The 17525-nt window shown below is 27.8% G+C and overlaps 1 protein-coding gene across 1 annotated transcript in view; it reads right to left on the bottom strand.

Annotated features, from left to right (window-relative positions):
• Positions 1 to 1384: 1384 nt before the first annotated feature.
• LOC111615565 (E3 ubiquitin-protein ligase synoviolin-like) overlaps positions 1385 to 17525 on the bottom strand; it is a gene marked incomplete at its 5' end in the record, with an annotated part of 19405 nt that continues 3264 nt past the window's right edge. Inside the window, 7 exons of the mRNA XM_023356965.1 lie at positions 1385 to 1705; positions 1775 to 1840; positions 3286 to 3385; positions 10667 to 10962; positions 11032 to 11097; positions 12544 to 12643; positions 16874 to 17006. Coding sequence (XP_023212733.1) covers positions 1408 to 1705; positions 1775 to 1840; positions 3286 to 3385; positions 10667 to 10962; positions 11032 to 11097; positions 12544 to 12643; positions 16874 to 17006 — 1059 coding nt within the window. The remainder of the gene's footprint in view (positions 1706 to 1774; positions 1841 to 3285; positions 3386 to 10666; positions 10963 to 11031; positions 11098 to 12543; positions 12644 to 16873; positions 17007 to 17525) is intronic.

The raw sequence follows: 17525 nt of genomic DNA, 5'->3' as shown, positions 1-17525 counted from the left end.
CATAGTATTACGAAAATTGGGATTCTTAAAACTTATAAAATAAAATAAATACAGAAATAAACAACAAACGAAATTACAATTATACGTTATTAAAATATAGAAGTTCAGCGCAGAGAATCGTAACTACAAATCTCTTTCTTTTGCAACATAACTATAAAAATTGTTTTGGTGTTGTTTCGCACAAAAAATAATCAAATTTATTTTAATTTTTTAGTAATGTAATTATTTTTTTTTAAATTTACAGCTTTTTAATTTTTAAATTTTAATTATAAGCAAGTTAACATTGGTTAAACTATTGGATTACCTGTTGATTTTCGAAAATATAACTACAGTATATTTATTACAAGTATGACCAATCTTGCCAGTTTTTAAGCCCTAAATTTGCCAAAATCGGTGATATTTGTTACCCAATGTCATTTCAGTTAAACAAATTATTAAACTATGTATTGAAGTTGTGGAAAAAAACAAGAGAGGGGGGAAAATACGCTTGCAGTACAGTACTTTCAAGGAAAATCATAACAACAAATATAAAAAGCTTGTGCCAACAACAAGTCAGTGCCAGTATTTTACTGTAAATGTCAAGTAACTATTTATAATTTTTTATGTTGTGTAGTAATGTTTTAAATGTGAAAAACGATTAAATTACATATTTTTACTGATCTATGTAGCTATTTTGAAGTGAACATTCTAATAAATTATGATTTCAACTTTTAAAAGTTTGCAAATTTTTAATTAGTTATTTTTTACTCTAATAAGCAATCTCATCTTTTTATAATCGCCAAATTATTAAAATTAAAAATTAAACACTATTACATAAAAGTTTATCCTGTTGTTAATCCACAACTGTAAAATTATATGGCTTCAGAACAGTGAAAAAAGCCATTTTAAAATGGATTCTGGTGTATTTTCTTATTAATTATTAAAGATTGCAGCATTACTTCTTGCTGCCTGCAGATGGCTATGATTGGTCATCCATATTCAGCAAACAAGATCAACAATGCAATTAAGGAGACAAATTCCCTAACTTTTTGACAATTTTTGACAAATTCCCTGACTTTCCCTGACTTTTTCCGAACACTAATGAAAATCCCTGACTTTCCGGATGCGTAGGAACCCTGTATTAAATATATAATTTTAAAAATCAGTTCTGTTTTCCTGTTTACATTTATTTTTCCATCTTTCTATCCATATTTTGTACCTCTTTAAAATATATAATTATATAAAAAAGCAAAAACTAAAATATAAGATAAATATAACAGAAAAGATAAATTTATCAGAGTTACAGAATTATAATATGATATTAATGATTCATTAGATTTTACAAGTTATGATTAAATCAGTAATATATGATCAAATCAATCATTACTATATGATCAATCTACTTGTATTAAATAGTTTTAATTGCTATCACTTACAGTTCATAAATGGTGGTGGTTGCGGGGGCTGTGGTTGAGGCTGCTCTTGTGGAGCTGGTGGCACATTTGCATTGGGAACATTTGTACTGGTTGGTGTAGCTACTCTAAGCACATCCATACGACAAGTTGGACACGTTTGCTGTCGTTGAAACCAAGAACGTAAACAAGTAGCATGAAATATGTGATTACAAGGTAGTTTTTTGCTACTTCCACCTCCTGTCATCTCTTCACGACAAATGATGCACACATTGTCAACAGTTGCTAGCTCTTCAGGAGTAGCATCTGGATAACTATAATGAATTATTTTAGTAAAATGTTTATTTTTTCTAAATTTACTCATTAATTATTGGTTAACTTACAGTGTATTCATGTTTCTTATAGCACGTCTTGATAAAATTACATCATTTACTGCTTTTTTGAAAGCCCTGAAAAATTAAATTTAATGCATTAAGTCTATTATATGAAACTAATTCCATTTTGGTTACATGATAAATATTGTTGTACACTGAATATTGAATATTAGAATGTTATGTTATTGAAACATTTTGCAGAATTGTTCTGTATCTTATATAATGCAATAAATGAAATAAATTTCACTCTGAATTTCACATAATTGTTTAAAGTACTATATTTAAATAAAAATATTTGTAAAAATTTAAACAATGGAATTGGTATATTTTATAAGTTAAAAGGTTATATTTTAAAAAAGGTAAAAAAACCTTAAAAATTTCTAAAAAAACAACCACAAGAAAATATCCTTCTTTAACAATTTTCAAGGAGACTTAATTAAAAACTATAACTTTCTTCTATGGAAAAGATAAATACTGTTTTATTTCTGTTTTTATTATCTTTTCCATATATATAAAATTATTTGACATTAAATAACATAAAAATTGTGTATAAGGAAAAGAATATCAGAAAAAGAATAATTAAAGAACATTATGCAATTGTTATGCAGAATAATGTCATTAATTTAAATACCGCACGAGTGTATTTGCATGCTGGAATAATGTAGTTAGAGGTATAAATATATCTTCACGCAAGATAGTTTGTTGTTGAAATCATGATGTTTGTGAAGAAAATATTGCTATGGATTGTGATGTTATATCCACTGAAGAGACCCTGTTATAGCCAGGGCAAAATGCATTTGGAGGTAATATTAAATAAAGCTTGTTCCTTTTAGAAGAAAGTTATAGTCTATAGTTTTTCATTAAGTTTCCTTGAAAATCTGTAAAGAAGGATATTTTCTTGTGGTTGTTTTTTAAGAAGTTTTTAAGGTTTTTAACTTTTACCTTTTTTAAAATATAATCTTTTAACTTAAACTATATGTAAACTTTGATTAAACCATATCATTGTTATCAGAATTATATAATTTATATTTTGCTATTAAATTGTAAGATCCTATAGGTCTTTGACCTTTTCTTACTTCCTTCAAAACATTTATTGAAATTTAAAGATCTTTGAGAAGAAAGTCTAAAACAATTTTTAGTTTTCTATTTTATTTCTTTAATAATTCATATAAAGAAAATCTTTTTAACATTTCCACATATAATCATTGTATCAAACCAAATGGATCACTTACACGAGTTAGTCAAATAGTGCAGTAAGATATAAGCATATGCCCAAAACAGACTGGGGTTGCATCAAATAACAGCAATACATTCTTAACAAGTTTTATGCTGTAGTTAATTCTAATATTTAGTTAAATATATCATTAGATGAAAACTGTAGTAAAGGAACATTAAGTAATAAAATAGAATCTGTAGTGCATTTTTTTAGAATAAAATCACATTGAATAATGAAAAATTTTAATTTCCTAATTTGAGAATTAGCTCCTAGATACATCACTAGAAATAAATATTGTACTTACCTCATACTAAGATACATAGGTCTAATAGCAAATAGTGGAAACGTGTGTATTTTTATCATAATAACCATAAATATAATGTACAGTATAACCTTCACAGAACCTACAATGAAATAACTGTAGTTTATAAAACTTAAAAAAACAATATATTAAAATTAAATTTTAATTAATCTGCTTTATAAAAAATCTCTCAGATGTTATCAGTATTACTTTTACTTATTGAAAACTTAATATAATGATTAAATATGAGTTTTTTTCATTACAGTTTAATAACAAACTTCAGATGATGATAAGAATAAGAATTAAGTTCACAAAATAATATTAACTGAATTAATGTTAATTGGGCTGCAATTTGAAAAAATTGTAGACCTATAAATTCCCACTGTCATCCACCCATCCAATTTTCCTTAATCTTGAGAACGGAGTTAGATAGATGAAAGATGAGACCAGATATGGAAACCTTAGGGGCAGAAAGTCCCGATTAAGTATATAAGAACTTTCCATGCAAACTAGAAGTCATGTTATTTCAATTCAAATATTTTCCCCTGAAAGGTGTTAGATAGATGACCAGCAAGACTCTATTGTTAAAGGAAAAGTATGATGTACAGGGACAAACCACTATCAATTTGATGTAGAGAGCATATATTTTAAATTAAATAAATTAAAAATATGATTAAAATTTGCAGTCCAGCATTATGACAACGTCACAATAAATAATTACTCATTAAAGTTAAAGTTATTTTATTATATAAATGTGATTACTAAAGCAATGGTCTAAAACAGGAGTGACCAACAAGTCGATTGTGAAACCAATTTTGGTCAATCACTTGTGATGTCTTGACTTAATGTGTTACACTTGTAACCGAACGCAATGCGCAAATGCAAGTGTAGTGATATCGGACCTCCGTGTCCTCCCTCAGATGCGGTTTTGTTGGTCCATGTGTAATCCATTTGCATATAGTTGTAAAGGGGGAATAAGAAATGTAGACAAAGGGTTGTAAAACCAAAAAAAGAAAGGCAGGAAGAGGAACAGAGAGTAGGTTGGGACATGGTAGAGAGAGGAAAGATGAAGTGTTGGTCCCTAAAAGTGACAATGTTGAGTTTCAATTTTTTTCTGTTTAAAATGCATGTACCTTTTCTTCATGTCTTAAATTAAATTGTGGCTTTTCTTACCTATCTAAACATAGTATGTATTTCACACCTCCCCCTTGCCACTTAGACTATGCCTACAACAACAAGTCAATTGCAACACATTTTTAAGATAAAAAGTAGATCTTATGTACACAAAAGTTGGCCACCCCTGATCTAAAAGACAATGATATAATTTTACTGACCTACACATGAGTTTTGATAAAAGTATGAAAGCTATTATATGAAAGTCATAAGGAGGAGTTCTACCTCATACAAATGGTCGGAAAATTTACATATGATTACTGTATCAGCTGATAGAAAACAATGAACTAATACTGTATGTAGACATATCTTTTGCTTTATACTGTTAATATTGTTGTAAAAGTAAAGTATATATAATGTACAGTAAATAAAATATAATGTATATCTAAATTGTGTTATTTATGTCGTTAATAAATTTTTCAGATTTTCGGTCATCTGGATTGGACCTGGTACCATTTGATAAACAGGATTCCACCATACATAAATAGTATACATGAAACAGAAATATATAAAACATAAATCATTACATTAATGTAGCCGTTGTGAATATAATGATTTATGTATCTATTCTAATGGGAAAGACTTAAGCAGATATTGATTTTCTATATGTTATTCCTGCACTATTGTTAAAAACTCTCATGTAGAGATTGATAAAGTTTTACTGTTATTCCTCTCATAATACCATCTTCTGTTTGGATTTCATTAATCCACTCACAATTCAACTATGGNTATATATATATACATATATAACAATTAAAACAAAACTCCAAGATAAATATTCTGAAATGAGCAATAAGCATGATCTTCTCAAAGACTTAGACAATGGATACAACACTGCCAATATTAGTTATAAAATTGGTAAAAAGATAGTTTTACTTTTCAATTTTCAGACATATAGGCAACTGCAACTGAAACAGTTAAGTTGCAGTTGGCTAAACAGCTGAAAATTGCTGCAATGATAGTTGCAGCAAATCAGTGGTCACACACTCAAGACACAGCAGCATAATATAATTAGAAATTGACAAACAGAATTCTGTTTAATAATGATTATTATCATACAATTAGAAAAAAGAACCACATAGATTCATTGTTTACCTCTTTCAATGAAAAAAAAAGAGATTCTAATTTTTAAAATGAAATTCCACAGGCATTCATAATAATGGATCAATTTATAAATCATGGCTTGGTGCTCCCAATTTTCCACCATTTTAAATAGTCACAATGACAAACATGCCAATGACAAATGTTTTCTATGCACGTGCAATTGATTTGAGAACAACAAACTTTTTGTTTTTAGTCACACTCATGCAGTATTCAGAAATTTGCTAGTTGATGGAAATAGTCATCATGGTTGAAGTTGCCTGCATGGCTGAAAATTGCAAATTGTGACCACTGCTTGATCAAATCAACTGGAAACATGGGCAGTCATAAACAATGTCTAAATGTATTTATATATATCAAAATTTTTACAAATATATACACGGGGTTGGCTTCAAAATGCTCATAACTTTGGATGGATGCTTTTTTGAAATATATACAAATATATACTTCCATCAATAATTTGATATGACAATATGTTGCTTTGCTGACATCATTTCTATCATATTCAAACACTAAACCAAACTGATGATGCTATCATTAATGTAAAGTTGTACAAATGGGAGGAGCGAGTTAATGTGAAAGTCTAAAAAAGATTTTGTCCATAAATCTCCAAATATGCTAAAGTGTGTCTTTCTGATGATATTTTACATACAGAAATTTTTACTTAAAACTTATATTGAATTCATTGTTCTACTTCACTGTATACAAAAGTCACTGAATCTTTACTTACGATAATTAGCAAACTTAAAGTTATTTAAGTGGATATGGATTTTAAGAAAGGTTATATTGTTTAACTTCTCTTTCATCTTTCTCTCTCTTACAATCTGATTTCACATAGTATTTTATATGATCAAACTTTTACATTTAAGTAATGATTTCAAATTTATAAAATGGAAATATTTTGCTTCAGACATCTTGAATTAAAGACTATAAAAATTTATCAATGAACTATTACTGTATTTTCAGCTAACCCACAGAAGCTTATAACCTGCACTGGTGTACACACTACAAATTGCTAAGAATGGAAATAAAATCTTCACATAATCTGTACACTTTGCATCATCAAACACTTTGCAATATGTAAATTAGGTCTCTTTTTTCTTTTTCTTTTGTTTTATTTATGTTAGCAGTTGCTAGAATTGTAGGATGTAGTTATGAATAAATGAAATGGAAAAAATGGAATATTTGAGAAGGAACTAAACCGCATTAAGTATCTAAAGTACAAAATGACTGCCAAACAACAAAATTTTTTATTGTGCACATCATTTCTGTTTTATTTATAAAATTTTATTATTACCTAGCAGGTAAACTGGGCAAAAAATAACTACAAACATTAATATATTTTGTACTTCTAACCCTTCTATTATATTATATTATAGTATTTGATTTATATAACTATAAATGTTATCTTATATAAGGGTTTATCACATCAAGTAATCAATATAACACATTTTAAAAATTCTTTAAATTGAATAAGAATTTACACAATTTAAAGAATTTATTGTATCTGCTTTTGATTTGACTTACACACATATATGCACAAAATTATGGTAATATTTAAAACACTTTAAAGGATCAATCATGTTAACTTCATATATTTCAATTAAACTGAAAATGAAACTGTTTCTACTTTATAATCTTATAATGGCATCATCTATGCTTAGATAAATAATTTGATAATTCTATGAATTTTTCAACAAAGACTTTATTTTATGTTACATAATGAAATTTTTCAATGAAGTTTTATCAATGTTTAAAGATGTAAAAGCTTTGCATTCAATTTTAAACATTTATTTAGTTGAATGTAATTTTATAAACTGCAAAACTATTAAAGTAAATATAGTAGAGCATCGATTATCGATCGACTGAAATGTCAATTAACCAAAAGCTTTCCAGTCGGCAAATTTAAATTTCCGATAGTGCTGTGGCGCTGCAATCTTTAGCTATGTCTTGGGCTACTCCAATATTATTTTTGTTGGTGTGTGTGTTTTAACTGGCAGCACTGGCGCGACCAAGAGAGGGTACTTAAGGACGTGCCAGGATTTGAACAAATTTCAACATGGGATAGGTTAATATATTTTTTCGTACATAATCGGTTATCCAAAAAAATCAATTTTCCGAACAACCCCAGTCCTCAATTGATTCGGATAATCGATTCTCTACTGTAATTTATAATTATATATACATAAATATACATAAACTATTAACAAGGTTCCCACTCAAATTTTTGTTTTGAATTCCCTGACTTTCCCTGACCAACTTTGTCCAAATTTCCTGACCCTCACATTTCTTAGTGTGGAATATCGACATAATAAAACAGCATTTACTGTGAACATTGAGTACTGTACATCTATCCCTCTTTTTGCACAGTTGATATGCTTCAAAGACTGCCACATTAAAAAAATACAGTACATACATCCTGTAGAAAAATGTTTGATAGAATCCACAACTTCAATGTAATGAAAAAATAAGCAATTTACAAACAAAACACAAGCTTTTTATTTTATCATCATTTATCATTATTATTTGTATGTAAATCTAGTAAATACAAGGTAACATAAAATCAACAAAAATTATTCTTTGATAAACAAATAGTACTGTACTGTGCTTAAAATGAACTCTTGATTTAGAAACACATAATTTTAAAATCAATCTTTCAACAAAAAGAGTAACTTTTTTTTAACCTTTTTACATTACCATCTGTTGCATATCTTAAAAACAGTTATTGCAAATATAATGTTTAAACATGCATTATTATATGGATAGGATAGATAGGGTGTGACCCATATCCTATTTCTGAGATCAAAGAATGTTTTGATGAGAAGAAATAAAACTCATATTTAATCACTGAGCCTTCTACTGCCCCCATGAAAGCCTCCAGTGCCCGCAAAGGGGCGTTATCACCCACTTTGAGAAAGGATGATCTAGACCAGTGTTTCTCAACCCAAAACTCATCGCAGACCGGAAAATATCTGCTTTTTTTAAGTGGACCAGTGACAATATTATTTTTAATTGAAAAAAATTCTCTGTTGTAAAAAGAACTGCAAACTACATTGAGCAATAAATATTTGTTATTTTATTTACCAGTACATTAGTATACAAATCAATGTGATCGCTGCTTTTCTTTTTTGCTAGTAAGATCATCAATTCTTGGAGTTAAGGCGGTAACTGCAAGGCGTGAGGCAGAACTAATACTATAATGATTTTGTTGTTTCAATTTTATCATTACCATTGCTGAAAACATTGATTCACATAAGTACGTTGTTGAAAAAGGTAGTAACATCCTAACTGCCTTTTTATGTAAAACTGGATATTCAGATTTAACTTTAATCCAAAACTGTGTTATGGGCATTGATTCAAACAATGTTTTAAATCCCAAGTCTGAACTTAATTTGATTAGTTTTTCGTATTCAAAGTCGTTCAATCTATTAGTTTGCTATCAATAAACGGATTAATAATCCACATATTTCCTATTTGAGAACAACGCATGGAAGGTTAAGTATATATTTTTAAAGTTTTCGCGGACTGGTCAGATTAGAGTTGCGGACCGGCGGTTGAGAAACACGGGTCTAGACTATTTCTCAAGTTTCTATAAAAAATTTCTGTTCATTCCTTTTTTTCTCTAATAATTAAATTATTTTACGTTTTTCTATTTTAGTTCCGGACAATTCCGGAACCTCACACTTGTATTCCTATGAAGTCATAGTATTACGAAAATTGGGATTCTTAAAACTTATAAAATAAAATAAATACAGAAATAAACAACAAACGAAATTACAATTATACGTTATTAAAATATAGAAGTTCAGCGCAGAGAATCGTAACTACAAATCTCTTTCTTTTGCAACATAACTATAAAAATTGTTTTGGTGTTGTTTCGCACAAAAAATAATCAAATTTATTTTAATTTTTTAGTAATGTAATTATTTTTTTTTAAATTTACAGCTTTTTAATTTTTAAATTTTAATTATAAGCAAGTTAACATTGGTTAAACTATCGGATTACCTGTTGATTTTCGAAAATATAACTACAGAATATTTATTACAAGCATGATCAATCTTGCCAGTTTTTAAGCCCTAAATTTGCCAAAATCAGTGATATTTGTTACCCAATGTCATTTCAGTTAACTAATTATTAAACTATGTATCGAAGTTGCGGAAAAAAACGGAAGAGAGAGGGAAAATATGCTTGCAGTACAGTACATTCAAGGAAAATCGTAACAACAAATATAAAAAGCTTGTGCCAACAACAAGTCAGTGCCAGTATTTTACTGTAAATGTCAAGTAACTATTTATAATTTTTTATGTTGTGTAGTAATGTTTTAAATGTGAAAAACGATTAAATTACATATTTTTACTGATCTATGTAGCTATTTTGAAGTGAACATTCTAATAAATTATGATTTCAACTTTTAAAAGTTTGCAAATTTTTAATTAGTTATTTTTTACTCTAATAAGCAATCTCATCTTTTTATAATCGCCAAATTATTAAAATTAAAAATTAAACACTATTACATAAAAGTTTATCCTGTTGTTAATCCACAACTGTAAAATTATATGGCTTCAGAACAGTGAAAAAAGCCATTTTAAAATGGATTCTGGTGTATTTTCTTATTAATTATTAAAGATTGCAGCATTACTTCTTGCTGCCTGCAGATGGCTATGATTGGTCATCCATATTCAGCAAACAAGATCAACAATGCAATTAAGGAGACAAATTCCCTAACTTTTTGACAATTTTTGACAAATTCCCTGACTTTCCCTGACTTTTTCCGAACACTAATGAAAATCCCTGACTTTCCGGATGCGTAGGAACCCTGTATTAAATATATAATTTTAAAAATCAGTTCTGTTTTCCTGTTTACATTTATTTTTCCATCTTTCTATCCATATTTTGTACCTCTTTAAAATATATAATTATATAAAAAAGCAAAAACTAAAATATAAGATAAATATAACAGAAAAGATAAATTTATCAGAGTTACAGAATTATAATATGATATTAATGATTCATTAGATTTTACAAGTTATGATTAAATCAGTAATATATGATCAAATCAATCATTACTATATGATCAATCTACTTGTATTAAATAGTTTTAATTGCTATCACTTACAGTTCATAAATGGTGGTGGTTGCGGGGGCTGTGGTTGAGGCTGCTCTTGTGGAGCTGGTGGCACATTTGCATTGGGAACATTTGTACTGGTTGGTGTAGCTACTCTAAGCACATCCATACGACAAGTTGGACACGTTTGCTGTCGTTGAAACCAAGAACGTAAACAAGTAGCATGAAATATGTGATTACAAGGTAGTTTTTTGCTACTTCCACCTCCTGTCATCTCTTCACGACAAATGATGCACACATTGTCAACAGTTGCTAGCTCTTCAGGAGTAGCATCTGGATAACTATAATGAATTATTTTAGTAAAATGTTTATTTTTTCTAAATTTACTCATTAATTATTGGTTAACTTACAGTGTATTCATGTTTCTTATAGCACGTCTTGATAAAATTACATCATTTACTGCTTTTTTGAAAGCCCTGAAAAATTAAATTTAATGCATTAAGTCTATTATATGAAACTAATTCCATTTTGGTTACATGATAAATATTGTTGTACACTGAATATTGAATATTAGAATGTTATGTTATTGAAACATTTTGCAGAATTGTTCTGTATCTTATATAATGCAATAAATGAAATAAATTTCACTCTGAATTTCACATAATTGTTTAAAGTACTATATTTAAATAAAAATATTTGTAAAAATTTAAACAATGGAATTGGTATATTTTATAAGTTAAAAGGTTATATTTTAAAAAAGGTAAAAAAAACCTTAAAAATTTCTAAAATAACAACCACAAGAAAATATCCTTCTTTACCAATTTTCAAGGAGACTTAATTAAAAACTATAACTTTCTTCTATGGAAAAGATAAATACTGTTTTATTTCTGTTTTTATTATCTTTTCCATATATATAAAATTATTTGACATTAAATAACATAAAAATTGTGTATAAGGAAAAGAATATCAGAAAAAGAATAATTAAAGAACATTATGCAATTGTTATGCAGAATAATGTCATTAATTTAAATACCGCACGAGTGTATTTGCATGCTGGAATAATGTAGTTAGAGGTATAAATATATCTTCACGCAAGATAGTTTGTTGTTGAAATCATGATGTTTGTGAAGAAAAAATTGCTATGGATTGTGATGTTATATCCACTGAAGAGACCCTGTTATAGCCAGGGCAAAATGCATTTGGAGGTAATATTAAATAAAGCTTGTTCCTTTTAGAAGAAAGTTATAGTCTATAGTTTTTCATTAAGTTTCCTTGAAAATCTGTAAAGAAGGATATTTTCTTGTGGTTGTTTTTTAAGAAGTTTTTAAGGTTTTTAACTTTTACCTTTTTTAAAATATAATCTTTTAACTTAAACTATATGTAAACTTTGATTAAACCATATCATTGTTATCAGAATTATATAATTTATATTTTGCTATTAAATTGTAAGATCCTATAGGTCTTTGACCTTTTCTTACTTCCTTCAAAACATTTATTGAAATTTAAAGATCTTTGAGAAGAAAGTCTAAAACAATTTTTAGTTTTCTATTTTATTTCTTTAATAATTCATATAAAGAAAATCTTTTTAACATTTCCACATATAATCATTGTATCAAACCAAATGGATCACTTACACGAGTTAGTCAAATAGTGCAGTAAGATATAAGCATATGCCCAAAACAGACTGGGGTTGCATCAAATAACAGCAATACATTCTTAACAAGTTTTATGCTGTAGTTAATTCTAATATTTAGTTAAATATATCATTAGATGAAAACTGTAGTAAAGGAACATAAAGTAATAAAATAGAATCTGTAGTGCATTTTTTTAGAATAAAATCACATTGAATAATGAAAAATTTTAATTTCCTAATTTGAGAATTAGCTCCTAGATACATCACTAGAAATAAATATTGTACTTACCTCATACTAAGATACATAGGTCTAATAGCAAATAGTGGGAACGTGTGTATTTTTATCATAATAACCATAAATATAATGTACAGTATAACCTTCACAGAACCTACAATGAAATAACTGTAGTTTATAAAACTTAAAAAAACAATATATTAAAATTAAATTTTAATTAATCTGCTTTATAAAAAATCTCTCAGATGTTATCAGTATTACTTTTACTTATTGAAAACTTAATATAATGATTAAATATGAGTTTTTTTCATTACAGTTTAATAACAAACTTCAGATGATGATAAGAATAAGAATTAAGTTCACAAAATAATATTAACTGAATTAATGTTAATTGGGCTGCAATTTGAAAAAATTGTAGACCTATAAATTCCCACTGTCATCCACCCATCCAATTTTCCTTAATCTTGAGAACGGAGTTAGATAGATGAAAGATGAGACCAGATATGGAAACCTTAGGGGCAGAAAGTCCCGATTAAGTATATAAGAACTTTCCATGCAAACTAGAAGTCATGTTATTTCAATTCAAATATTTTCCCCTGAAAGGTGTTAGATAGATGACCAGCAAGACTCTATTGTTAAAGGAAAAGTATGATGTACAGGGACAAACCACTATCAATTTGATGTAGAGAGCATATATTTTAAATTAAATAAATTAAAAATATGATTAAAATTTGCAGTCCAGCATTATGACAACGTCACAATAAATAATTACTCATTAAAGTTAAAGTTATTTTATTATATAAATGTCATTACTAAAGCAATGGTCTAAAACAGGAGTGACTAACAAGTCAATTGTGAAACCAATTTTGGTCAATCACTTGTGATGTCTTGACTTAATGTGTTACACTTGTAACCGAACGCAATGCGCAAATGCAAGTGTAGTGATATCGGACCTACGTGTCCTCCCTCAGATGCGGTTTTGTTGGTCCATGTGTAATCCATTTGCATATAGTTGTAAAGGGGGAATAAGAAATGTAGACAAAGGGTTGTAAAACCAAAAAAAGAAAGGCAGGAAGAGGAACAGAGAGTAGGTTGGGACATGGTAGAGAGAGGAAAGATGAAGTGTTGGTCCCTAAAAGTGACAATGTTGAGTTTCAATTTTTTTCTGTTTAAAATGCATGTACCTTTTCTTCATGTCTTAAATTAAATTGTGGCTTTTCTTACCTATCTAAACATAGTATGTATTTCACACCTCCCCCTTGCCACTTAGACTATGCCTACAACAACAAGTCAATTGCAACACATTTTTAAGATAAAAAGTAGATCTTATGTACACAAAAGTTGGCCACCCCTGATCTAAAAGACAATGATATAATTTTACTGACCTACACATGAGTTTTGATAAAAGTATGAAAGCTATTATATGAAAGTCATAAGGAGGAGTTCTACCTCATACAAATGGTCAGAAAATTTACATATGATTACTGTATCAGCTGATAGAAAACAATGAACTAATACTGTATGTAGACATATCTTTTGCTTTATACTGTTAATATTGTTGTAAAAGTAAAGTATATATAATGTACAGTAAATAAAATATAATGTATATCTAAATTGTGTTATTTATGTCGTTAATAAATTTTTCAGATTTTCGGTCATCTGGATTGGACCTGGTACCATTTGATAAACAGGATTCCACCATACATAAATAGTATACATGAAACAGAAATATATAAAACATAAATCATTACATTAATGTAGCCGTTGTGAATATAATGATTTATGTATCTATTCTAATGGGAAAGACTTAAGCAGATATTGATTTTCTATATGTTATTCCTGCACTATTGTTAAAAACTCTCATGTAGAGATTGATAAAGTTTTACTGTTATTCCTCTCATAATACCATCTTCTGTTTGGATTTCATTAATCCACTCACAATTCAACTATGGAATTACAAATTAGTCATTTTTCTTCATTCATTTTGTTACAGATATTTTTGTGGTTATAAAATAAAATTTATTATTATTTTTTGTAATATGCAGTAACAAAATAAATCAATAAAAATAATTCATTTTAAAAAATTGTTGGGACAATTTTACTTCAACAGAAAAAAAATATATTTCTCGAGACTATACATACAATATGAGTCAATTTCTTTCGGTCCCTTCACACTCTGTTGAGGTAATAAGTTGACCTTTTATTGTAGGCTACTTGTCCGCCATACAATGCAAATAAGTTAAAATAGTCCTCTAGCAGTGGCACAAAGATAAAATTAATAATCTTTGTGCCACCACTAGAGGACTATTTTAACTTTTTTGTATTGTATGGCGAATGAGTAGCCTACAATAAAAGGTCGACTCTGCCATGGAATTGTTATTACCACAACAGTGTGTGAAGGGACCGAAAGAAATTGACTCATATTGTATGTATAGTCTCAAGAAATATATTTTTTTTCTGTTAAAATAATTCTTTTTTTGTGATAGCATCTTGTGTATCATGTTGAATTCTGTCAATAGTAATTTATATGCTTAATCTTCTAGGATTGTATGACACCTGAGATGCCACAGTGCATATTTTTGACCATTTTTTATATTCAAAATTTTGTTATATATCTGAAAAAAATTTCTATGTTCCTAACTTTTGATTGTGATGCATACCAAAAACCAGTAGTAGTATATTACCCTCATGCGCAGTGAAATCTAATTTGAATAACATCATCAATGGTTCATGTTGCAACATCTAATGATGCAAAACAAATCTCAACACCACTACTGAATTGATAGTTGTTGATTGGTCAGACCATCTACTTTCTTTAACCTGTCCTGCATTGTTCCCGAAAATATTTGTGTGGACCTCATTGACCTGCATGGACAATCCCAAATATTTTCATGTCTACATCAAAATGTTTTGGTTACTAGATGTCGCTATGTGTCACAATTTTTATATTAAAACAAACTTTTAAAATATAATTTTTTTTGTTTCTATATTTTTCAATATAATATTTTGTTTGTGCAACATAAAAAATAATTTTTAATGACACAATAAACACTATTATTTTTTAAAAAATTTTTTAGGCTTAACATTGACAAAAATTAAACATGGCATCACAGGAAACAGATAAAAATTTCAACTTCGGATAGGTTAATGTAGGAAGTATAGGAGGTTGATCATCAGTGGCCGGCTCTGCTGAGCAGCTTGTTTGGAAACCAAATTATTGTATGACAATCAGAACAAATATGGTATTCAAAATTTTGTTCATAAACAGGGACATTCATAACCCAAGGTTTGACTGTAATAAAGTTTTACTATTCAAATCTTGAAAAACAGCCTAGTCTTCTCCAACTATAAATAAATCTGATGTCAATCTGTGGCACGAGATATTTTATAGCAAAGTAAAATTTTATATTTTTATTTTATTGCTTTATTGGATCAAATTACAATAAAATAAGCATAAAAATACACATTTTTATCAATCCATAAGTATTTTTCATTGTTAGAAAGAAGACAAAATGCAGAAATAAGAGATGATATTGTAGTTTCTGACGTGATGCCAATAATTTCACAATTTTGGAACAAAAATTGGCTTCTGAGGCTTTATGAGTATTCGAAGGTGGTTGACTTCACAATTCCCACAGGGCTAACAAGGCATAAACAAGTTGGCAGAAATATCTTTCAGGATCAGACTTGGAAAGCATTACCTCATGTTTACAGGTTTTGACAAAATTCAATCCGTAAGGATTTTTTGTAAGATTTTACAAAACCTTACAAAACCTGTCTTTGTAAAACCTTTATGTCTTTGTGACAACTTCCCAGAATATGTGTAGCTTTTGCAAATCCTCTGTATAAAACATATGTTTATAAAGTAAATATTACCTGCACATGAATCATTGTAAATGTTGAATTTATGCAATAATGTGTTCATTAATGTCTGTAGGTTTTTAATCAATCTTAACACAGTATCATCTGCACTGTATCATTTTCAGACTGATTAAAGAGTTGAATTTCTACTGTGTATATTAAAAGATAATTTATACATGGTTTATGAAAAAAATACTCAATCTGTCCAGCTAATGTAAACATGATTATTTAATATAAAATAATTGGTATCTAAAGTATAATATATCTAGTTTTATTTGAAAAAATTTTTAATGATCAGAATGAATAATAAACATTTAAATTAAGAAGTTTTATTAATTCTTAAACCTTTTTATGTGTATATATTCAAAAAGAAAAATTATATTCAAATAAATGATATAAAAAGTGGTAATTTCTAGATTAATTAGACTAAATACTATCATTATTTGTTAAGAATTAATAATAAATAATTCATACATAATAAATATAAATTCTAAAGCATAATATAAAATGTAAGAAAACTCACCCATTAATAATTCACAATATAATAAATAAACTGCTTTATTCTCCCAAGGATTTTCACTTTGTAAATCAATTGAATGCAATATATACTTTATAAAAATGTTTATAACAATGCTAAATAAGATGGCATACTGAAAAAATTAATTTTGTGTAATTAAAAATTTGAATTGCATAGAATGAGCTTATAATTTAAAAATGTTTGTAACATTTAAATATTCACAAAATTTAAAAGAAAAAAATTTATTAATAATAAATTCTATTTTATCATCTCTACAAAAATACTTTTATATATCAAATGAATGTCCAAACCTGACAGTTATATATTAAAACCAAACAATCACCGAATTATATCGTATTGTATTACTATGACTATTATTAATAGTAGTAGTAATACAGTAGAGCGTCGATTATCCGAATCAATTGGGGACTGGGGTTGTTTGGATAACTTATTTTTCGGATAACCAATTATGTACGAAAAAATATATTAATTTATCCGATGTTGAAATTTTTCTCCATTGCATGTCGCTTCGCATTGAATTTTCGTTGATGTTAAGCCTAACGAAGACTATTGTATCGTTAAAAATTTTTTTTATTTTGAACACAAACAAAATAAATATATTGAAAAATATAAAAACAATAAAAAATTATACTTCAGA

The sequence above is a fragment of the Centruroides sculpturatus genome, unplaced genomic scaffold, assembly GCF_000671375.1.
Source record: "Centruroides sculpturatus isolate CEXI.00-Female unplaced genomic scaffold, Cexi_2.0 scaffold2551, whole genome shotgun sequence".
Lineage (NCBI taxonomy): Eukaryota > Metazoa > Arthropoda > Arachnida > Scorpiones > Buthidae > Centruroides > Centruroides sculpturatus.
This window is presented reverse-complemented; position numbering and strand designations above follow the sequence as displayed.